At 42.3% G+C, this 24,342-nt stretch overlaps 1 protein-coding gene across 2 annotated transcripts in view; it reads right to left on the bottom strand.

The window, feature by feature from the left end:
* Positions 1–24,342, bottom strand: part of CERS6 (ceramide synthase 6) — a 198,349-nt gene that overhangs the window by 40,107 nt on the left and 133,900 nt on the right. For both annotated transcript variants that reach the window (XM_038751397.1, XM_038751398.1), the window contains exons 5-8: positions 17,987–18,037; positions 12,639–12,731; positions 2,523–2,651; positions 185–291 (exon numbers count right to left, since the gene is read on the bottom strand). In XM_038751397.1, coding sequence (XP_038607325.1) covers positions 185–291; positions 2,523–2,651; positions 12,639–12,731; positions 17,987–18,037 — 380 coding nt within the window. The remainder of the gene's footprint in view (positions 1–184; positions 292–2,522; positions 2,652–12,638; positions 12,732–17,986; positions 18,038–24,342) is intronic.

Here is a 24,342-nt window from a genome sequence, read left to right as displayed (position 1 = left end):
AATCCTAAGGAAAATGTTCTGCTAATATCGAGGTCCTCTCTTGCCCAGAGAATGACCTGACTGCTTTCCCTTATCACTTTCAACCTAGGTTCCTAGGTCCTAGTTTTGGAGGAAAACAAAACTTCATATCATATGACCATTTGTTCAATTACAGCTATTTGAAGGAAGGGGAGTGCTTACTCACCAGAGAGGAAATACACCAAGTCTCATGGTGATGAAAACAATGGCAAATATGATGAACAGGAGGTCACATATTTTTTGAAATTTGGCATAATTTGCCATTTTGGCAGCCTATGAAAGAAAGGGGTATGGTTACTTGGTTATATCGACACATAAAAAGCCTCTTTTCAGTACATGTGAATCATCTCCAAAGTGATGGGACATATTTAAGATGTCCAAAGGTTAGGGCTGCTATAAATTAATACTTTAAATGGCAGTCATGAGCTAAGTGACATACATCAGTAACTAAGAACAAAATGATTGAGCGACAGAGATTTAATGAAATATTCTGCAGCTTAGAAAACAAGATCACTCTAGGACTGACTTCAGACAAGTGCCTAAAAATGATTCACTCCTGCAGTATGCATGACCTGATTTTGCCTGATGTCAAACATAAGAGTGTCCAACAATCACAGGAAACCAACACTAAGACATATGCAACCCAGACTGAACTGGAGTGAATGGAACTTCATTTTTATCGGCTGAATGTAAAATTTCAGCACACTTTCCTGACACCTACTTACCAAACATTAAGTCAGGATCAGTTTCAAACTGATGTCCAGCTAATGCTTCAAATATCTGGTTACAAAGTAAAAGTGAAGAACACTACATTTTTCCTGCTGATTTCAGGGCACTCTTTTTTGCGGGTGGAAAGAGAGAGGACATGTACCTCTTACGTGCAGATTGCAACAGCTAATAGAATTTGCCTTCCCAGGGCATCTTTTCCATGAGGAGCAATCGTCTAGTGGAAAGAGCACAGGCTTGGGAGTCAGAGAACCTGGGTTCTAATACTGGCTCTGCCAGTTGCCTGCCGTGTGACCTTTGGCAAGTCACTTAGCTTCTCTATGCCTCAGTTTCTTCATCTATAAAATGGGAATTAAATACCTGTTCTCCCTCTCTCTTAGTCTATGAGCCTTATGAGGGAGACAGGGACTGAAACTAATCTGCATGCCTTGTACCTATCCAAGCACTAAATGCTCAGCATATAAGTAAGAGCTTAGCCAATACCATAATTATTACTATTGTTATTATTATTAAATCGGGAAATGTTTCCTGAACCCAGTTTGGACACCTTATTTTTTTTACTAAAACTATCCAAAATTATGACCTCAATCAATTATAGATGTACAACACATTAGTGTATTTATACAGAATCAGAATTCACAAACTTTAGTCACACAGAACAGACAAGTGGAAACAGTAGAGTTGCAAATAAGGACATCTGTGTTCCAGTCTTGGTATTGCTATGGGCTCACTGTGTGACACTGGGCAAACTACTTAACCACTTGGTGCTTTAGGTTCTCTGATTGATAAATGTAAATTAAAAATGCCTTGAGGGCAGGGAATGCATGTCTTGTTTCTGTTGTACTCTCTCAAGTGGTTAGTGCTCAAAACGTGCTCAAGAAATACCAGGACAGATTGATGTGATACACACCACCAGCCCTTGCCCACCCTCATGGATTTTGTGAGCATAAGAAAGAAAATGCCTGTGAATGTACTTAAAGCTTAAGAAGAGAGACTTGATTATTTTAATTTGAGCATTGGCATTCACATTCATATTCTAAAGAGTTATAGGGCTGCATGAGAAATGAATTATCAGAATATAAAGCACACCACATGAAAATTGCACTCTTGATTTTTGCATACTTGGCACTGGCTAGCCAATACTTGCATGTGGTGATCAATGGCATATGTTATTATCAAATGGCATTTACTGCATCATTGCATTAGGCACTTACCAACTAGTTGCCATAAAGGAAAAAGTTACATCATCCCCCCCATTAGCCTAGGCCCAGAATCTATTCCCGTATTTCTACAGTGATTTCCAGGACCAGATGAAAACTCTGATCGTCCTTGGACAATGAATGTCACACAAATTAATCTCCTCCCTGCCCTTATCTTCACCTGTGTTCCTTCCCTTCTTGCCACTACCTGGATTTGTTCTCAATAGCTCAGCTTACTGAGTAACAGATGGGTCGGAAGAATGTTTGCTATTGAACTGTTTAGAGTGGGATTCTCTGATGTCTTCAGCGGAGGGAAGAGGGGCGAGGACCCCTGGATAATCACTAGCTCCATGAATGTGTGTTTCTATAAAATCTCATGGTCAACTAACGGTCCCATAGACGCAGGTACAGTCTGCTCTGGGCTATGTGCAGCCTGTGATACTGTTTTCAACTCTGCCTCTCAGACCTATTTAGCTAACCTCCCTGCAGAATAAAGGCATCTTATCCCAGTTTATGGAACCCAGTACAACCAATGTGAAGACTATTTGACATCCACAGTTTATAAACATGTGCTCTCACCTCCAGCAGGGCATCCGGTGTATCATGAAGACACATAACCAGGGTCCCTACTCGGGCCATATTGTTGACATATGAAAAGGTAATCAGGGCTATGGTTGTGAGATGATGCAGGAACATAATGCCAAAGTCCTTCAAGAGAAAAGAAGAGTGTTAGGAATTAGCAGTCTTGGAAAACATTCCAATCTCCATCCAAAATCTTGCCCTGCCTCTGACTAGTTTGTTTAAATTACACTCTGTTGGAGTTCATGACATTGCCTGGAGTTGGAGAAGTCTGATATTGGGCAGACTGGATGTGTCAGCGCTTAGAACAGTGCTCAGCACATAGTAAGCGCTTAACAAATACCATTATTATTATTATTAGTATTATTATTATTATTGTTATTATTATTATGTGTTAAGAACCCCGGAGGATCTTGGCCTTCAAAACCAGAAAGAGTTAAGCTGGCTGAAGCAGAACAGAACACAACTAATCCTTTGATGTCAGGGCTTAAGAAACCAGAATAGAATCAGAAATCATCAATGGCAGCGTGTAGCTACACAAACAGTCCTTTGCTTCATTCTAGGTCTCTAATCATGTCAATATGGAATTGGGGAATAATTTTAGTCTATCTCTCTATCATTAAAGGGGACAGTCTAACGGGGGACCATTAGACTGTAAGATTCTTGAAGGAAGGAAATATGTCTTGCTTCTGTTGAACTCTCCCAAGTACTTAACATAGTGTTTTGCACTTCATCAATACCACTGATTAGCCAAGTGGATCAAGGAGGAGGGACTTCATCAGCATCTAGTCTGGCCAGCAAAGACTCCAGGAGGTCAGGCCTGGATCTAAGCCATCCTAGGATCCTTTGCATCACAGATGACTTAGGGCAATCTGAACCCTCATTTTGAATAACTGAATCCCACACATTCATCCTGCCTGCCATGAAAGGAAAGAAAATTATTATTATGGTATTTATTAAATGCTTACTATGTGCCAGGCATTGTACTAAATGCTGGGTAAGCACTATAAGCGGCAACAGAATGAAAATAGGAGCCAAGAGATGGAAATGTATCTGTTAATTTTCGTTCTCCTTGACAAAACAATCATCCAAAACCAGAATGCAGATGCTTTTGAAGCAGAAATGAATAGCAAAATCCCAAATCTGAACTAAAGCCCATCTAGTATCTGACCCTACTGCTATATATCAAGATTTCTTGATGAACCAACTGTCCCTCCCTTACTTGAGTAGAAACAGTTTATTCCTTGAACTCCATTAACAATGGATTGTTTCTCTTCCACTCTGGCAATGGGGGCAGCAGGACCTCTGATCCATTAGCATCTATTCACATTTAAAACTGTACCTTCCTCCATGTGTTTGATCTCCTGGAGCCCAGCATAAAGGAAAAGACCCCGTGGAGTGCATTTGGAAAACATTTTGCAATAGCATTAGTTGATTATTTATCCGGGTTCAGTTGATCTGGCCCAGCATTGTGGAGGTTTCTGAAAGGCCATGGGCCTGCAACAAAACACACCTAGTGATGGCCTCCTATGGAATGGTGCCAAATACACACTGGCTATGAAAGGCCTCGCTTTATATTATTTCTTCAAAACATTTTAAAAGAACAGAATACAGTGAGACATTGTTGTACCATTCCTATACCTTTTCATTTCCCTGTCCTTAGAGTGCCCTGGATGAATTTCATTAAACACTGCAAACCTTCCTTTACATTGCAGACTTTCCCTTAAATACACTATTTGCAGAGAAGTGGCATAAATGCTTGGAAACACATACCCTTATAATTAGTTTTCAAGGAGCTTTTGCACCTAAGTCCCTGAGCACTGGCAAGTGTTTATTTTATTTTCACTCAATCATATTAGAGTGATCCAGAGGTATATTTGTGACAGAAGTTTTTCTTTTTTCATTTGTATATATAAAAAAAGAAAGAACAACTGTGTGAGCGTGAAGGTGCAGCTTTGGCTGCTCCTTGAGAAGCCATACCTTTACGCAGCCCAAACCTTCCTCAATTATGAGCACTTGGCTCCCATCTGAGTCCAGCAAGAACACTTGCTTCAGGGAGGAATTTAATCTTCATTGTAGTCTTAATACATATCGTTAGTCTGAATCCTGCCAGCTGGAGTCACCCCATTACGAAGGCCAGAGTTGAGAGGCTTTTGTGGGAATTTGTTCATAATGAGAGTGAAACCTGGTGTGGCAGTGAGGTTGTTCCCCATGATTCCCCATTCAGCAGTCTTGTAACTGGGTGGAATTTACTCCAACATTTATCTACAGCATTGCCCTTCCTTACCCAGGAAGTTCAGAGGCAGTCCAGCTACTTTCTGCACGCTCTATTGTGAGTGCTCCCTTTACAGTTGGAAGAGAAGTTAATTTCCAAGTTGGTTCCTCTGCTACTCCACCAGACTTTCAAGGGAGCCTTCCTTGATTTGGGGGTTCTCCCCTCCAAATCAGCCCCACTTTTTAATTTTGAAATCCACAGGATGAAATTTGATGATGATGATAATAATAATACTTATGTTATTTGTTAAATACTTAGTATGTGCAAGGCACTGTACTAAGGGCTGAAGTAGACAAGATCATCAAGTGGGACAGTCTCTGTTACACAAAGCTCTCACAGACTTAATCCCCATTTTACAGATGAGGTAACTGAGGCACAGGGAAGATAAGTGACTTGCCCAGAGTCACACAGCAGACAAGTGTCAGAGCAGGGATTAGAACCCAGATCCTTGGACTTTCAGGCTCATGCCCTTTCCACTGGGCATTGTTGCTTCATAGTCAATAGATGGAAATGTACCTACTGACTCAATTGCAGATGAATATGAAATCCTGGCAAAGATGGTCCTTGCTTTCACAGAACTTTCATTCATTCAATTGTATTTATTGAGTGCTCACTGTGCGCAGAACACTGTACTAAGCACTTGGGAAGTACAAATCGGCAACATATAGAGACGGTCTCTACCTAACAATGGGCTCACAGTCTGTACAAGTCCTCTGCTGAATTTGCACCATGATTTTGGGCAGAAGGAAAACCAATCTGAAGATTCAGAAGACAATAAGTAAAAGACAACTTGTTCCCCTGGCAAATTCTCAGGAAGTTGGAGGTTGAACAAAACTTAAACATGGTTACTCTAACTTCTGAAGAATAGATTTCATCTGTTTGGGATAGTTGAAGCAGCATGACGTAGAGGATAGAGCACGGGCCTGAAAGTCAGAAGTCATGGGTTCTAATCCCAGCTCCCCCACATGTCTGCTGTGTGATTTTGGGCAAGTCACTTAACTTCTCTGTGCCTCAGTTACCTCATCTGTAAAATGGGGATTGAAACTGTGAGCCCCATACAGTTGGACTGTATCCAACCCGATTTGCTTGTATTTACCTCAGAGCTTAGGACAGTACTTGGCACATAGTAGGTGCTTAACAAATACCACCATTATATCAGACAGGGAGAAGAGACTCCATAACCTTCAAAAGTCCCTTCCTACTCTATTGGCTAGAAATCTATTGGCTAGAATTACAAAACAGGAGGAAAATCCTCATTCTTGCAGTCTCTTGCTGCATGCAAGTTATTACTTTGGACCCCATTATTTTTTGTCACTTCAGAATGAACAGCAAGCCTTAAGTTACATATGTTCAGCAAACTTGATTGATAGATCATACAAAGGCATGAAAGATGCCAATAAAGCATTAAAGAGCAAAGTTATTTCAAATACCTGGACTCCTTAAATCTGGTAATAAGAATTCAGACTTATTCCCACGCATATACATACCATGTTTTCACTTGGGTTAAGATGTATGGAAAAATTGGAAATCCATGAAAAGTAGTGGGGTTCTGTTGGAAACAACGGCCTAGTTGTAATGGGCTGAATAAAACCCCTCACACCCTAAATCTAGAACCAAATGTATTGCCATTACTTCTTTCATAAGACTTTCTTCATGGAATGCTGCCTACAAAAGTCTGTCAGAGACAAATTTGTCCCACTCTAGTACATTCTACTGATAATGGACACACAAAAAAATCAGTTCTCTATTTTCAAAACATGACTAATGAATGTTTCTGTGTTTTCCATAGTTCTTAGTGAAAAGTTTGGTTTTTAAGATGTATGAACTGATGGTTAACTATATCCTGCCCCCTCACTCCCTGCCTTTAATTCACATCCTTCAATTCCCCACTCCCACCAACTCACTGCCATATGCACTGGCATTCAGCACATATTCAGTCATTCAATTGTATTTACTGAGCGTTTACTGTGTGCAAAGCACTGTACTAAGCACTTGGGAGAGTACAATATAATAACATACACATTCCTAACAAGCGCTTAATACAGTGCTCTGCACATAGTAAGCACTCAATAAATACGATTGATGATGATTCCTGCCAACATTGAGCTCACAATCTATTAGACTGCTATCAGTCACAGTGTATATCAAATGGTGTCTGTGTGTGTGTTGAGTTTGGCCTCGCACCACTCTCTCCTCTCAACTCCCCCTCAAATGGAAATGGTGGAGGTGGTGGAGGAGAGATGGGCATGAATTGGGTTGGGGAGGGGAAAAGAGAAAAGGGAATTCCCATGCAATATTCTGGCAGTGTCATAAGTGTGAAAATGCCTCTGGTGCTGAGCTGGAAATAAGGCCTGGGATGAAATGGTGAGAGAGAAGGGGAAATCAAGATGGAACCAAACTCTGTTGTCTCATTCTTCTCATCACCACTCTGACAGCCCATCTCTCATCAATCACCTCATCGCAGTGTCTGGGACACTAAGAAGAACTAACTCACTATGGCAAGAGTGCCCTTCAGGGACATACTGTCACATTATTCTCTATTTGCGAGCTTTGCTATTACATGATAGGCACTGGGAAGTTACAGTTTTTATCACAACTGAAAGAACCACACACCCACTTCGAGAGCATTGTTTGAACAATCTTTCCCCTATGCACAGGTTTATTGGCCTATTTCAAGACTCTGGGATATTTCCCACTATACAGTGTTCAGTTACTATTTCATCTTTAATTGATTTTCATGTTATATTAAAACACTACTACATGACAAAATTTTATCTGAACAATAAAAAACAAAGATAAGAGAACAGTTTGCTGTTCCAGTGATTCAGCGTTATTCTAATTTTCAGTATTGAGAGAAGATCAACAGCCACCACTCATTTGGGGCCCACTTAATTGCCCTTTAAAAAGGAATAATAATGGGGATTAAGATTTAATAGGAATTAAGACTGTCAACCCCATGTGGGACACGGATTGGGTCCACCCCTCTTAGCTTGTATCTACCCCAGTGCTTGTTACAGTGCCTGGCACATAGTAAGCACATAACAAATACCATAAAAAATAAATAAAATAACCCAGAGCAATGGATGGAGAAGAGAGGACTTCCCCAGTAAGGAATCTTGGCAGTCAATCTCGGTTTCCTACCTCTCCTGTAATATTAACACAAATAAAACCTCCTAAAGCCTTCTAAAAAGCCATTCAAAAGGCTACCTTCAAAAATCGCCTTTCCCCCAAGAGGCCCACCGTGATTAGCTCTCATATCTCCACCTTCTCCCGACACTTCAGTGCTCTACATCACTTCTGTACAAGGGGACTCACCCTTTAAGCATTTGAGGTACCCCCGCCCCCAGTAGCACTTTTGGACATTCCTTTAAATGCCAATGCTTCCCTCTACCTGTAATTGATTTTAGTGGTTCTCTCTGTAAGCTCCTTGAGGGTAGAGATCGCGTCTGCTAACTACTGTACTATCCCAAGTGCTCAGTACAAAGTAGGTGCTCCATCCACACTACTGATTAAGGCCTGCACGTCCAACTGAATCCCAGAATAGAGTGTCCAGAGATTCCTAGAAATATTAAAGGACAAGTGGTCAAGGTTTCAGGATTGCCTGCTAGTCTTGGAGTGGAGTGCAGCGTGGTGTAGTGCATAAAGCATGGAGCTGGGAGTCAGAAGGACTTGGGTTCTAAGACCGGCTCTGCCACTTGTCTGCTGTGTGACCTTGGGCAAGTCACTTAACTTCTCTGTCCTTCAGTCGCCTCATTTATACAATGGGGATTAAGATTGTGAGCTCATGTGGGATAGAGATTGTGTCCAACCTGATTACCTTGTATCTACCCCAGCGCTTAGAACAGTGCTTGACGCATAGTCAGTGCTTAAGAAATACCATAAGCATTATCATCAGGTTGGCAGCTGCCCTCTCCTGAACCTATACTGGCTTCATACCAGGGCAAATGAAAAATCTGGGAGCCGAGGGCTCTTTCTTCCTCCAAGACCTCAGTCACATTACGTTTCCTCTACCCTCTGTGGGTGTGCTGCAGGCCCCAAAACAACTAAGGAAGCCACCTGTGAAGTAGTTCTCAGAGACCTCTTCCTCAACAGCCGGCACTGCTTATCCAAGTTGCTGATGGAGAGATAGGTGTTTGTGACCTCTGATATCTTACTCCAAAACCAAATCCATCTTGTGCATAAGGCCTGCAAATAGCCCAGATTGCTGGAGAAGTAAGGTTCCAATCATTTCCAAACTGCATTGCCAAACAATTCAGATAGCTACAAAATGCTTTAGCAACATGAGTCTGTGGTTGCCAACATCCTTATACCTTGTAGATTTAGAGAAACCCTCAAGACCCTCCAAAATGCCCCCTTCTGCATTTACTTGATCCTTACTGAAAGAGAAAAGCAAAGGTAATTCCCCAAAACTCCCTTATAAAACATATTTCTTCCATTGGCATTATAGGTCTGCTAGTCTACTACCAGCCTGGACGTGTCAAAGGATCTAAAAGGAATTATTCTCTGCCTTCAACTTTGCTAAGGGGATGGGTCTGCTGTAATGCTGGCACCCTGAAGAAGCATGCACAAGAAGCAAGAAAAAGAGCCAAGGGTTGGGGCTGTTGGTTTCCTTAGGAACCAAACCACCTCAAGAGTTGATGATAATTATTCCAACCACATAGTGAAGAGCGATGCTACCAATGAATCACGTAAAGCCGTGCTGTTGGTTTAAATGTATGTGGCCCTTCACAACACCGAAAGCGAGGTCCAAAGGACCAGGCTCTTCTCCAGAGGAGGTGGCTCTTGAAAAAAGCCAATGGAAAATCCAATTAGCCTCAAATTGGAAGTCATTGTTAATGGTCATATAGACACACTGTGGCCGCTGAGCCGAATTAGGGGTCTGCAGTAACATCTGAACCTTTAGATTTCAATGAACACACCGAAGGAGAGGCTGCAGAGCTCCCAAGGTGGCATTTGTGGCAGAGCATCCTATCCAAATCACTCAGACCCTCCGAAATCATCTCAGGTGATTTCTGGTTTGCAGTTGAATGAATTAAACAAGGAACATGTTGACAAAAATCAATGGCTACAGAGGAAATCTCTTTCCCCATTTAAAATGGCAAAAATGGAAGTGCGTGAGTCCAAACAGGACCCTCCTAAGCCTCTCCATGAGAAAGCTCAGGCAGATAATCTTATTTATTATGATAAATATGATATATAGATAATTATAAAGGTAACAAGATGTCAGGCAAGAAGCCATGGGAGACTGGCAGGGGAGGAGAGGAAGGAGTAGAGGGGCCAAAGACACTTCAGCATGATCTCTGTGGAAGGCTGCAGTGGGTCTGCTCCAAAAAGGAGGCAGTCAATAGACTCGAGGTTAACAGGTTTTCTCAGGCCACCCTAGATGGTCTCCTCTCCTCCTCGAGTGCCAAAGCCCCGGAAAGATCTTCCACAAGAATTAGTGTTTCTCTCAGGCTACAACACAAAGGGCAACAAGTGGGCTTTGCCAGCTGAGCCCTGGAAATCTGCCACATACAATTTGCCTGGATCCTCTGAAAATGTCTGGCACTCACTGGCAGGATGCCCGTGCCTTCGAGCCAAACAGCAGTTCGGCTCAAAGGGTGCAAGATTTCGACATGAGCAAGCTGCTCACAGATCCAACCCTGCAATATTCATTAGCTCGCCTTTTAGAGATCTGCAGAAATAGAAAACACTTTCTTTGTGAGCAGGTGTTTCACAAATTGGTATGTGAGCAAAAATGAAGTCTTGTGAAAGAGCAGTCAAACTAAAAAAGCCTGAAAGTTTGATGGCCATAGTGAACCTTCACCAGGCATTCAACCAAATGGACTATTGATTTTATGTCACATCTCTCCAGAGGTTTTAGAAAGCTGACCAGAACTGGAGTATCTGAACAAGAATCCATTCAAACAAACCAGTTACAGCTTGGCTATTTCCTTACTTCCAAGAAGATTTGTGGTTCATGGCAATTTCTCTCATTATCCAGGCTAGCTCCAATCAGGAAACAGGAAGGGTAGTCTCAAGTACCTGTCGAAGCCATAAAGAGCTCCAGAAAGGCTCCCCTACTCTATGAAGTGTTACTTTACCTTTATTTATGGGTTCCAAATCCTGTGAATCTCCTAAAGTGACATAACAAAAGTAGAAAAATTTCAGAAACCTATTATGCGACTTGGAGGTGGATCTTTAACTCCATCTGTTAACTTTAACTTCAAGCTCAGTGTTGTCCCAGAATCCTGAAGTACACAACTCTCCACATTGCTTACTTCCAGATCCTGGAGGCAGGTGCCGAGGTTTGTGGCAGAAGAAGCAGGAGAGTGGCGCAAAATGGAAGCCTCCTAGACCCTGCAGTCCCCCAGATCTAGGATTTAAGGCTAAGAGGAGCAGGAAGGGAGAAAGGGAAGGAGGGCTGCTTTCACAACTGGTCTTCTTTCATCAGCAAACCTCCAGGACAAAGGCATCCTCCCAAGGCTTGGGGCAAGACTGTGGAGTGGTGGGGGGAGGGAATGTGAGGGAGAATTCATCCAGGAGACCCCAAACTGGAGGTACCTAAGGAAGTAAGCTCCCACACTGATGGTGGCCTCAGGGTGGTCTCCAGTACAGCTGCAAGCTCTAGGCTAGCAGCTAGCTAGTCAGTCAGTGTCCCCCTGCACAGTGGAATGATGTTGGGGTGGAGAGCGGGGAGGCTGGGGATGGGATAGGTGGTGGGGACTTTGGGAGGTGGTCAGGTCTCAGTTTTCCCATTTGTCAAACATGGATGAAAACGGCTGTTCCTGCAGGCCTCACAGGGGCATTTTGAGAGTGTTAGAAGCTGTGAAAGTTCTTGGAGATCTTCAGAAAAAATTCACATCATTATTTAACTGAGATGTCCAAATTGAGATATGGGTCAATGCGCTGCCGCTGCCAAGAAAACCACAATGCTCTCGAGTTGACCTGGTGACTGGTTAGGGAACACGATGACGTACACTAGTAGGCATTATTTCCCTTGCCAGAGCCTGGGCCATGTAACTCTCTTCACTTGAAGTTGGGGCCTGGACCATAGGCCCATTGACCCTGTGTGAAGCCGGTCTTTTGGAAATCAACAACATAAAATGAGAAGGAAATGAAGTATACATGGAGAGGAGGGCCTCACCAGGATCTCTTGGATAAGATTCAAGCAGACAAAATACCCAGTCCTGAAGGCTCTGAATTCCCTCCTAGCCACTAATCTCTCACTTGGCTGGCAGTGGGTCAACTGAGTGAACAAGTTTGGGTTTTTGCACATATCTGCATCATCCTTTTTCGAGATGGAGGCTTTGTTTTCTCATGAGGTTCGGGAAATATTTTAGTATGCCTTGAGATAGACATTCCATGCCCTCAATCAACTTTCCCATGCCATTCCCACATACTTATGACCTAATGGGAATTGCAGCTGCAGGGTCACGTTATGGCCCCTATCTATGGCAGGAAAGATCCTGGGTCTTGCCCCTCATATAACCCCATTGAGCCCGAGCAGCATCAGTTCCGGTAAATGAAGCCAGGCTCTCATCCTGATGAGGACTGGACAGAAATGCTGGAGTCTCGTGCTAATGAGGGCCTCAGGACAGAAGCAAAGGAAAAGAATAAAAACAAAACAGGAGGATTCAGCAACTTAAAATCTACAAACTGGCACACTGCAGCCTATTAAGCTGTTCAGGACATGCTTAGCAGGGCACCATCTGAAGGCCAACAGTCACCCGGGCCACACCTTACCTTGAGAAGGAAAGCTGTTCTTCAGCAGTACTCCTAACTGAACAGGGCACTTGCCAAGAGCCATCAAAATTATGCATTTACAACCACTTACAGTTTACAATACTGTTTGCTCTTACCTTTCTTTTGATGTCAGTGAACTGAGAAAACATTAACGACCAATAGAAAGACAACTCCAGTATGTAGTAGTAATGAAGGTCGGGTGTCAGTGGCTGGGAGTGGAAGATAAAAAGGAAAGGTTAATAGTTATTAGAGGGCCCAGTTCATTCTACAAACATTTCACAGCTTCAGCAGAGAGACAAAACCTCTGGCTGCCTGCTTTATGCTTAGAAAGTAACTCCAACTAGTGCCTCATTCTGTTTAACCAACAGGAACATGTAAAAGCCAATTTACATGCACTGAAATTCCTCAATAAGGGGGCACACACTGCTTGCCCACATCTCACTGGTGAGTGAAAAGGAAAATAGGCTACATTCAGTGAGAAAAATCTTCACGCCATTGGGTTGAACACCCCAAAACATGACTATAGAACCTTGGAGTTCAAGAAAACTAAATAATTTGTGATAATTAATTCATTGGTACTAATAGACTTTATTGTGTGCAGTTCACTATACTGCAAACTTAGGAGAGGCAACAGGAACACGAGACATTTCCTGCTGTGCTAGAGGTATTGACTATGCATGTATGGACAAGTAATGAGAATGGGCATGAATCCATTGATAAGAACTGGGGTACTGATAATTAGTTGGGGAATGTTTGCTGGAAGATGTGGGATTTTAGGAAGGTTTTGGAGCTGAGGAGGCCAAAGTTTGGGTTATACTGGGAAGAAGAGAGTTCATTCATTTACTTCATTCAATTTATTTATTAAGCGCTTACTGTGTGCAGAGCACTGTACTAAGCGCTTGGAAAGTACAATTAGCAACAAATAGAGACAAATAGAGACAATCCCTACCCAACAATGGACTCACAGTCTACAATGCGGGAGACAGACAACAAAAGAAAACAAGTAGACAAGTATCAACAGCATAACTAAATAGAGTTTCAGGCTCTGGAGACAATGGGAGATATGGATCACCAAAGGCCCCTGCTGCAGAAAAGAGTAAACATCACCTAGCCTGAATATAGCTATAAGCTCACTGTGGTCAGAGAATGTGTCTGTTACACTGTTGTATTGTACTATTTAGTGAGCACCTAATGTGCGCAGAGCATTGTATTAGGGGCTGCTTCAGTCCTCTAGACTATATGCTTCTTGTGGGCAGGGAACATGCCTACTGACTCCATTGTATTATATTCTCCCAACTGCTTAGTACAGTGCTCTGCACACAAATATGACTGATTGATTGGTCAAAGCCAGGTAAGATGAGACAAGGGTTCAATTAGAAGCTATATTCAGGCTAGGAGATGCTCACTCTACACCACAGCAGGGGCCACTGGAGATCCACATTTGTGAAGCTCAACAAAACAGGGTTACTTTTAAAGCTTTACTGCCAGAACTAAGAGGGAAGAGACACCATAATATATTAAGCAGATGAGTCTATTAACTTAAGTGCTGGCCTGGAGTCATCTGACTGCGAGCCCACTGTGGGCAGGGATTGTCTCTGTTGCGGAACTGTACTTTCCAAGCCTTTAGTACAGTACGCTGCACACAAGCGCTCAATAAATACGATTGACTGAATAAATGAATGAATTAGGACAATGATCAAATCCAGTACTGACTAGCTATAACCCATTTATATGTGAACTTCTCATTCCAGGTAACTGGAATCTAATTGAGCCCCTCTCCGCTCAGGAGGAGGCTGAGAGAATGGACTGGGTCATGTCTGAATGCTGCGGCTTCATCAGAAGCGATTATACTATGTGAATGCAAGCTACTACTGTATCACCGCTGTTACAGTATTAATATTAGAGTAGAAAAATGTACCTGCATATAGAAAATAGGGTATGTGAAGTGAAACAGAAATGGGAACAGCTATTCAATATTTTTATTAGTGCTACCTGCTACTGACCTGAAATACCCAGCACAACAAAAGAAACAAAATTATATCCCAAAACAAAAGAAATAAATTAGCATTTCTCCACCACCAAAGCTCTTAAAAGGTCTTAAATTTTAGGCAACTGTACAAATTCATTTTTAAGACTGGTGAACAATCTGATGGAGCGAGGAGTTAAAAGGTGCAAGAAATATTCAGAAAGAGCCTGCAATAAAGTGCTTTTAGAAGAAAGAAGAAGGCTGCCACCCGATCTGAGTTGGATAATTCTTCATTAAAGCTGAAAATCTCTACTACATTCAACAGAACAAATCCCCTCCTCCTGCAGGTCTCTTGTAAAAATTCAATCATATTTCAGTGGCTCATTTAACATTGTGATATCATGTTTTGAATTACTTTCTTCAAGATCAAATTATGACACAGGGATAAATTTCATATAACTTTTCCAGAGGTTCTGGACTGAATCCTAATTTCTAATAAGTCTGTAGGAAATCCTAGCCCATGATACAGCCATTTGTGACATGGCCACATTTTTAACTTCATCGTCTCCAAGGCTATTTGGTAGTTTTGCCTGCCGACATACAAAGCTGTGACTTTCACTTCAACACTTTAATAGTTACTGCTGCAGTTCAAGGCACAAGGAAGGGAAAAGATCTGGAGGGAAATGGACAAGGAGGGAAATGTCACAGGATTGCTAAAACGTCACAGGGATCACCAGCTTCAAGAAGAGGAGGGACAGAGCTGACTGCAGAGAAAATAGTGGACTCTCACTGTTCTCCATTGTTGGCAAGGTCTTGGCAGATCCATTGGCTGTACATGTGCACAGTCACTGGTCAAAATCTTTCCAACAGCAGTGCCATTTTCAAACCCAGAGGACAGCTTTTTACAAAAGTGATATTGGTGATATTCAGTAAGCACCTACTATGTGCCAAGCAATGGGCTAAGTGCTGAGGTAGATACAAGATAATCAGCAATATGTGGAAACATGTAGTAGAATATGCATATATGTAGCCTCACATTATATGCAGTAAAAGGAGAGAATACAGATCATTTTTAATTAGTCAATCATATTTTTCAAAGATGACCAATTTTTCCGTAAGAGGCTATGAACCTGTGGAGCTTCCTGCAGTGCTGTGCTGAATAATTCATGTTGGAGCAAACACAATATTAGGTTTCTTATCTGAAGAAAACAGTTAATCTTGATTTGCGTCCCAGAACATGGTGTTTAACTCCTGGACAATAATTCCAGCTGTTTTTATTGTATTGCTCCATGTCTAACAAAAATCCAATCACTGGAGAATCTGCACACTGTCACTGCATTGACTGGTAGCAACTAACTACCACAACCACAGACCATGAATCTGAGAGGGTTTGGAATCCGCCACTGAAATCGACATAATGATAGTGGAAGTTTGGGGTTGCACTATTCAACTGGAGGTATTTTTGAGGATCTTTGATTCATTTGAAATGCTATAAAAATCAAAAATTCAAAGAAGTTTCTTGAAACCTTGGATCCTAAATATAAAAAACAAACAGAAAAACAAAAATAAAAAACAACACTTCGGTTTCAGTTTCTGGATTTTCTTGCATGTTCTGTGTGTTGTTTCCAAGGAGAAGAACAACTTCAAATCACAATAGCCAAGACATTTAAAAGTGGTAAGATGATGATGATGGTATTTTGTTAAGCGTTTACTATGTGCAAAGCACTGCTCTAAGTGCTGGGGCGGATACAAGGTGATCAGGTTGTCCCGTCAGGGGTTCACAGTCATCATCCCCATTTTACAGATGAGGTAACTGAGGCTCCGGGAAGTTAAGTGACTTGCCCAAGGTCACACAGCAGACATGTGGCAGAACTGAGATTCGAACCCATGACCTGATTCCAAAGCCCGTGCTCTTTCCACTGAGCCATGCTGCTTCTCTAAGATGGCAGCTGAGGCCCAGAAATATAATTCCTCTGCAGTGAGCAATTAGATTTCAGTGTAATTTTGTTCTCAGTCAGACAGCTGTGAAATCCTCAGGGTGCTCTAACTATTGCTATTTATTTACATTCTTCACTAATCTGGATAAGCTACCTGCAGGAGATAGAAATGCTAAATGGAATTTCATTCAAAGTACAGCTCCATAGCCTTGAACCTACAAAAGGGGTATCTAATGTCAAGTCCTAACTGCAGTACTTTACTTCCCTAAGCTTGCAGGGATAGCGTGCCTGGGTCCCGTTAACTCTTCCTACTCCAATGTGGGTATTTACCTGGAAAGCAAGAAAAATAAAAGAATGCCAATCTTGGCTGATCAAGCCAAGTGGCAAGTGGTAATGGGCTCATTCTGGCAGCAGAATACTTAGCTGCATTTTTCTCTCTCTTGCAAAATATGCTCCGGATGAATTAGAAAAATCCTGGTTTTGATAGTTAAGTCTAAACTGATCTGTCCTTCAAACAAATGGAGTTTTTCTGAATTAATACAGAATCACAGATACTTCTACACACAGGGATCAGATAGCTTCCTTTTCTCGGGACTTGAGGATAATCACAATTAAAATGTAAGTTTTAACTGATTTAACATGTGCTTCACATAGTACTGAGCATTCCTGTCCATCTGCCCTTGAGGAAGGAATGTTTAGTTTATGAGTCCCTCCATCAATGGTATTAACTGAGTGCTTATTGTGTGCAGAGCACCGTATTAAGAGCTTGAGAGAGTACAATACAACGGAGTTGGTAGACCCGATCTTCTAGAGTCCTGTCCCTGTCTGCAAATTAATGAACTCAACTGGCCATACCAATTACTGTGCTAGACCCCTCCAGATGTGCTGTGAATAGAGATTCAGGTTGTCACCAAGTCTCCAACTTCCTCCATATGGAAAATACAGCCAATTGCACCTATCAACTCTAGACTGTAAGCTCCCTGTGGGCAGGGAACATGTCTACCAACTCTGTTGTATTGTGCTCTCTCAAGCACTTAGTACAGAGCTCTGCACACAGTACCGCTCAGACAGGAGCGCCCTATTCTGTTTTCCCTCCAGGTTTATTTCTTCTACTCCCTCTCCCTTCTGTGTCATCTACGCACCTGGATCTGTGACCATTGGGCTTTTGATATCTGCCCCATTCTCAACCCCTCTGCACTTATGTACATATATTTAAATTAGATATTATAAATCATTTATTTATATTAAAGTCCATCTTCCCCTCTAGTCTGTAAGTGCTTAATACCATTGACTGATTGCTTCTACTCCCTAGAAAGACTCGCGTTCATTAGCTTTTTCCTCTCTGTGCTAGTCAGTAGTGGGTGCCTGAGAGCAACATTGTGCAAAGAGGCCAAATGGATTGATGGATCTGTACTGAGTAAATTACTTGCAACAAATGAAGAACATAAGAAAAAAGGCAATACCACTCAATATATGCAACAGAGGATGTTTTTTGGAAGCTCTATTTATAAACAGCCTTTGAGAGAACACCATAATTGGATCTCGGAGTAATGATTCTTACCTGATATGGGTAATTGTACCAGCACTGCTTGGTATCCCAAAGCCATGGGGTCTGGAAAAGAAATAAAAGTGACGGTCAGACCCTTATTAGAGTCCTGGATCCAGGTTTGGGTTACCACATTTTTAAATGGACAGGGCAAAACAGGGCAAGACCCAGAGAATATCAACAAAACGATTAAGGGATAGAAAATAAGTCAAAAGAGGAAAGACTAAAAAGTCTGTTGTTTAGCCTGGAGTGGTTGCTTCTCAGGAGTGACTTCAAGCACATTAAGTCTAATTTTAGTTCTTGTGGTTCTCTGCTCTCCATATTTTTAACATAGAATCAAGAACCTCCAGGGGTTGCCCATTCATCTCCCCATCAAACAGAAACTCCTTTTCTTTACAATGGTATTTGATAAGCGCTTACTATGTGCCAGACACCATACTAAACCCTCGGAGACATACAAAATATTCAGGTTGGACACATTCCAGGTCCCACATAGGTCTCACCAGCTTTAACTTTTATTTTATGGATGAGGTAACTGAGGCACAGAGAAGTTAAGTGACTTGCCCAAAGTCACACAGCAGACACGTGGCAGAGCTGGGATTAGAACTCACATATGCTGACTCCAGTAGGCCACGTTGCTTCTCACCTTGTCAATGGCTTTAAAGCACTCGATCATCTTGTCCTCCCTATCTTACCTCACTGAATTCCTACTAGAACCCAACATACTCACTTCGGTCCTCTAACAACCTTCTCACTGTACCTCAACCTCATCTATCTCACTGCTCCCTTGCCCACATCCTACCTTTGGGTTGAACTCCTTCTTCATATCCAACAGACTCAGGCTCCCCACCTTCAAAGCCTTCTTTCAATCACATCTCCTCCAAGAGAACTTCCCCAATAAATCCTTCATTTCCCCTATTTCCTCTCCCTTTTGCATCACCCATGCACTTGGATTTGTACCCTTTATTCACACCACTCTCAGTCCCATAGCACTTAGGCACATATCTGTAATTTATTATTTATTTTAATATCTGTCTTCACCTTTTGACCGTAAGCTATTTGTGGGTAGGGAATGAGTCTCCCAACTCTGTTATACTGAACTCTTCCAAGTGCTTAGTACAGTGTTCTGCACACAGTAAGTGCTCAATAAATATGACCGTTTGATTGAAGGAGCAAATAGTAGCATACAGTTGTACTCAGGCCTTGTGTCTGTCGCCCCTTAGCAGTCATGTGGATATTAACAGCACTTTATTCTGTAATGAATACTAGCTGTGATAGCCATGGGCTCAGCAGGATAGATTTTTTTCTAATATTAATGTGTAGCCAAGAGCTTCTGGGGCTCCAGGTTATTCTAATGGATGGGGGAATCTGAGAAAGTTTGTTGTTGTTGCTGCTGCTGATTTTTAACACAATACGTGCTAAATGCTTACTATATGCCAGGCGTTGTACTAAGCACTGGGGAGATAATCAGGTTGGACATATTTGCTGAACCATATAGGGCACACTGTCTCATTTTACAGAAGAAGTAATCAAGGCACAGATAAGTTAAATGACTTTCCCAAGGTCACAGAGCAGGCAAATGGCTGAATCGAGCTGTGAACCCAGGACCTCTGATTCCCAGGCCAGTGCCATGCTGCTTTGAGGGGCTTGCTTACCCTTTCAACTGTAATTCCCTGCACTTATCCCACATTTAGCTTCTGTGAGAGGACATGATAAAGAAGAGCAGCAAAGAAACGATGGAAAGGACTTCCCACAAAAAGTGAATTTGCTAGCTCCAAAACAAAGGGAATATGGTACTTTCACTTCCATTCTTAATGGCGAACATCACCATCTAGACAGAGCAGAGAAAGTCCAGGCACTCTGGACGGGTAAAAAACTGTGAACCATGTATCAGCCAGCTTTTCCTGGTATAAAGGACTCTTCTAGAAAGGAAGCCTCCTCTTTGTGCACAGTGGAGTTTTGAGTACCTAGTTTTGCTTCTGTAGTGGGCTGGAAGTCATCCCAATCTCCAGAAAGCAAAATCTTTTCTCCTTTTCTCAGTGGGTCCTTGGCAATGCCTGGTCCACCAGCACATCAGGGTGCCATGCACTGCACTGCCTTGAATAAGGCTGGTACCAGAACACTCTTTTTCCTAGTGGATGTCACTTATGCCATTCATCTTTTGCCCCCAGACAGGTAAGCCCGGAGTCCTGAAAAAATTCATACTGTGGGAAATGCTTACGCATTAACTAGTCCTGTCAATTAACTATGCCTCTTTTGGGCGGTAACCCTTTCCGAATGATTTACCTTTTATTTTATTGTGCATCACCAGGCCTCAGCCCACCCTCAGCCCCAGAGCACCTAGGTCCATATCCACCCTTACCCTTAATTAATATTAATTTCTGCTTCCCTTTTAGAGTGCAAACTCCATGAGAGCAAGGAACGTATATACCAAGTCTAGTATATTCTACTCTCCCAAGCATTTACTGCAGTGCTCTGCACATATTAAGTACTTAAAAAATACAATTGATTATATTGTTTTTACCCCAGTGTTCAAGACCTAGCAGGCGCTCCATAAACATGATAATTAACTGACATGCCCCCCCTTGGAACCATTACAAGTACAAAGCTACTATGAAGACAATCTAGCAAGATCATGATTATCCTAAATTACATGTGTTTTTTATGGGAGTCACATCTGGAGGCTAACTGGGGTAACGTGTCTCCCTGGATACCACCAGGCTACTGCACCTGGCCTCACCTGAAGCTTTAAGGTGATTCTTCAACACCCCCGCAGGGATCTTGCAAATCTGTAAGTTTGGGAATGAGGGTGATCGTGGTGAGGTGCTGTGCGTTGGAGGACAGAATAAAATTTCTCTCCTTGTTTCAAGGGTAAAATGCATCTCACCATTCAGGGCAAACTGTACTTTCAAGAGACAGTCTAGAGGCATGAACCTGCATGGCAGAGGTTCAGCAACTCCCCTCAAGCGACAGAGCTGTGATGAGGGAAGTCCGTGGTGCCTGATGCTCCACCTTGCCCATTCATTCATTCAATCATATTTATTGAGAGCTTACCGTGTGCAGAGCATGGCACTAAGCACTTAGGAGAGTACACTGGAACAAAAAACAGACATGTTTCCTGCCCACAACGAGCTTAAGTTCACAGTTACCATCACCCTCAGTTTGGCCAGACCATGGATATGGAACGATGGCTTCAGGGTGAAATTATTCACTGAACAGAATGAACGCTCCAGAAGTTAGAGAGATAACAGGGCAACCCATTTATTAGAACCTTCCCCTCTTCCCCCGCCATCCCCTGCCCAAGGCCAGTAGAGACAATCCCTAAGCCACCCCAAGCTGAAGGGCTCAGCTCCTGCAGTGGCCTGCAGGAAAGGAGACGCATAATTCTTCTCGACACCATCAAACCCTTCCCTCTGCCTAACTTAACCCCCATAAACTGGAGCTTAAACTTAATTCCTCCCCAGGGAAATGGGAAACAGCCCGATCACAATTCTGTCCTGCAATACCTTTTCATCTACCCATAGCCTATCATCACCTCTTAGCCTTGTCCCAATGCTAATTTCTCTAGGTTGGGTGTGAACAGGAGAGAGAGGAGAGAGAGAGAGGGAGGGAGGGAGAGGGAGAGAGAGAGAATGAAAACATATGCCGATTCAATGAAGGAAGGGGCCATCAACCCAACCTCCCTTGGAATCTTAAATCACAACTTGAAATGGGCTTTTCCTTCACATGCAATACAACTGCTTCCAGACAAGCCACATGAGAACAAAAGCAATAAAGAGAAAACCCATAAACAACAATGCAACATGTACAGCATCTGCTTCTTCTCTCACTCACAAAAAATAAACTAGAGCCATGTAAATGAAAGGCCAAAAGGAGTTGGTGGTGATGCCATGTTGTGACCTGCATTCACTTTCCATTCATTTGCCCAAGATTTATATGGCTATTTATCATCCAGTTTTATGAAAGGCAAGAATAGAGAAGGCTCCTTAAATGTTGGTAAATCTGTTCTTTAACAGGTTTATTTCATTATCAGCTGTTCTGAAGAGATAGATTTTCATTGTGAACACAGCTAACAAAAATAGGAGCAGAGGTCTCATAATCTTATTTTACCATCTGGTGAATATGGATTTTTTTGTGGGTTTTTTTTTTTTAAATCTCTGCTTAAGAGGTTTTCTAGAAGTAATATTCAAAGGAGGTAGCTCTATCTTTCAACTTCCATACCACTTACTGGGACAGGGAACTGATTTCCAGACTCTCTGGGAAAGTATCCGTGGTCATTGCAGTTACCTTTCCCACAACATAGCTATTTGTTCTCAAAACACAGGTAAGGCGGGATGAACTAAGTGTCTGAATACACACAGACACACACCACACACACAAACTCACACACCTATAAACAGGCTGAATGTAATGCCATCCCCTTTGAAGACAAGGCTTCTATTCCCAAAGTTATAGCACAGATGTAATTCCAGGATTCTCAAGTGCAAATGAATGAAACAAGTGAGGCTAAAACAGAATGGACTCTGGAACACTATAGTAAAACTTACAAAATGGATAGCACTATTATAAAATGACCCTGAACTGAACCAGCCGTGATACACTCTAAATAATAAAAATGGTATTGAAAAATTGTTCAACACTTATGTACCAAGCTATGCTAAGAGCTGGGGTAGATAGAGCACAATTGGGTCAGAAAGACCCCATTCCAGATGGGGCTCACAGTCTAAGGGAGAGGGAGAACAGGAACTTAATCCCTATTTTTAGTTGAAGAAATAGGCACAGAAAAATTAAGTGACTTGCCCAAGGTCACACAGCAAGCAAGTGGCAGAGAAGGGATTAGCATCTAGGTCTCCTGACTCCCACTCTTATGCTAAGCCCATCAGGCCACACTGCTTCAACCAGAAAGCCTGCTGGTCAGTTGAAGATACCTTATTTGTTTTATGTAAGTTTTAAATTAAAATAATTAGGGGAAGTTTGTGAATATCAATGTCACTTTAGCACTAGCCCAGACTCTCTGAGCAGCTACTACTGACCCTCTCCCATGGCCGCCCATTTGCCACCTGCAGTAGTAAGAGGCCAGAGGTAGAGGAGAAAAAGAGTCGATGAGGTTTTACATTAGTAGAAATACCTTAGAATCAACAGTAGTTGGTTTCTGAAAGGTTTCTGCCCCAAGACATCACCATACCAACCTTCTCCAACCCAGTGGATTTCTCTCTTCAGCTTGGGGGTTCATCATTTATTAGTGAATTAGTGAATGCATTAGTGAATGCTTGTAAACACAGTGATGTTTAGGGTATAGTTTTTGCTTGTTGCAGTTTGAAGAAGCAGCATGGCCTAGTAGAAGGAGCACAGGTCTGGAATTCAGAGGACCTGGGTTCTAATCCCAGCTCCGTCACTTAGCTGCTGTGTGACCTTGGGCAAGTGACTTAGCTTCTCTGTAAAATTACTTTTCAATTACCTTACCTGTAAAATTGGGATTAAGATCATGAGACCATGTGGAACAAGGACTGTGCCTAACTGACTGTCTTGTATCTACCCCAGTGCTTAGTTCAGGACCTGGTACATAGTAAGCACTAACAAATAGCATTAAAAGAAATGAAACTCTCCTTAGAAGATTCTGTATTACAAAATTGAAGCCTAGTTGATAAGACCAGCAGTGCTGCCCAGAGTCCAAGGCTGAACTGTTCAAATCCTTCCAAGCCCAATAACTGCCCAAGCTGGAGTGGAAACCCTGGGACATTAGTAAGTACTTGGAGGATACAGTGTGTCTCCCTGGAACAAAATGGTCTGTACATATGGGTTAACTGTTCCAAAATGTAAAACAAGACTTTGAATGAGGGAGGCAGGGGAACAGGATCGGCGGAATTGGAAGAAGGGAGGGACTTGGGAGAGGGAGAGATGAAGGTGAGGGAACAAGTGAGGCAGAGATACAGAAAATGTGGCAGAAACAGAAAAGGCATATAAGTAAAAGAGCAAGAAGCAAAGGAGGAGAATGAAGTATAATGGGAAGAGAAAGAAAGGGAGAAAGAGGTAAAAGACAGGGTGAGAAGGAGAAAGAAAAAAAGAGAGTCTACTTCTCTGAGCCAGGGAACTAAAGAGAGAAGGAGAAATGAAGAGAGTTAAAGGTAGAGAGACATTTGAAAGAAAAACACAAAGTGTGTATGGGGGGCGGAGAAGGATTAGTGAAGAAGAGATCAAAAGAGTGAGGTGAGATGAGATTCCTTGTAGAGTGAAACATGCAGGTATCAAGCTGCAAAAAAGCTCAATGTTCAAAGGTACAAGGTTACTGAAACAGGACATTACAGCCTTTTAATTAGCCTCCTAAGGGGAAGTATTTGCACTACATTTACAAACAGTATAAACACTATTAA

This window comes from Tachyglossus aculeatus, chromosome 9, assembly GCF_015852505.1.
Source record: "Tachyglossus aculeatus isolate mTacAcu1 chromosome 9, mTacAcu1.pri, whole genome shotgun sequence".
NCBI classification, from domain to species: domain Eukaryota; kingdom Metazoa; phylum Chordata; class Mammalia; order Monotremata; family Tachyglossidae; genus Tachyglossus; species Tachyglossus aculeatus.
The sequence above is the reverse complement of the archived record's forward strand: the minus strand, read 5'-3'. Positions and strand labels throughout refer to the sequence as shown.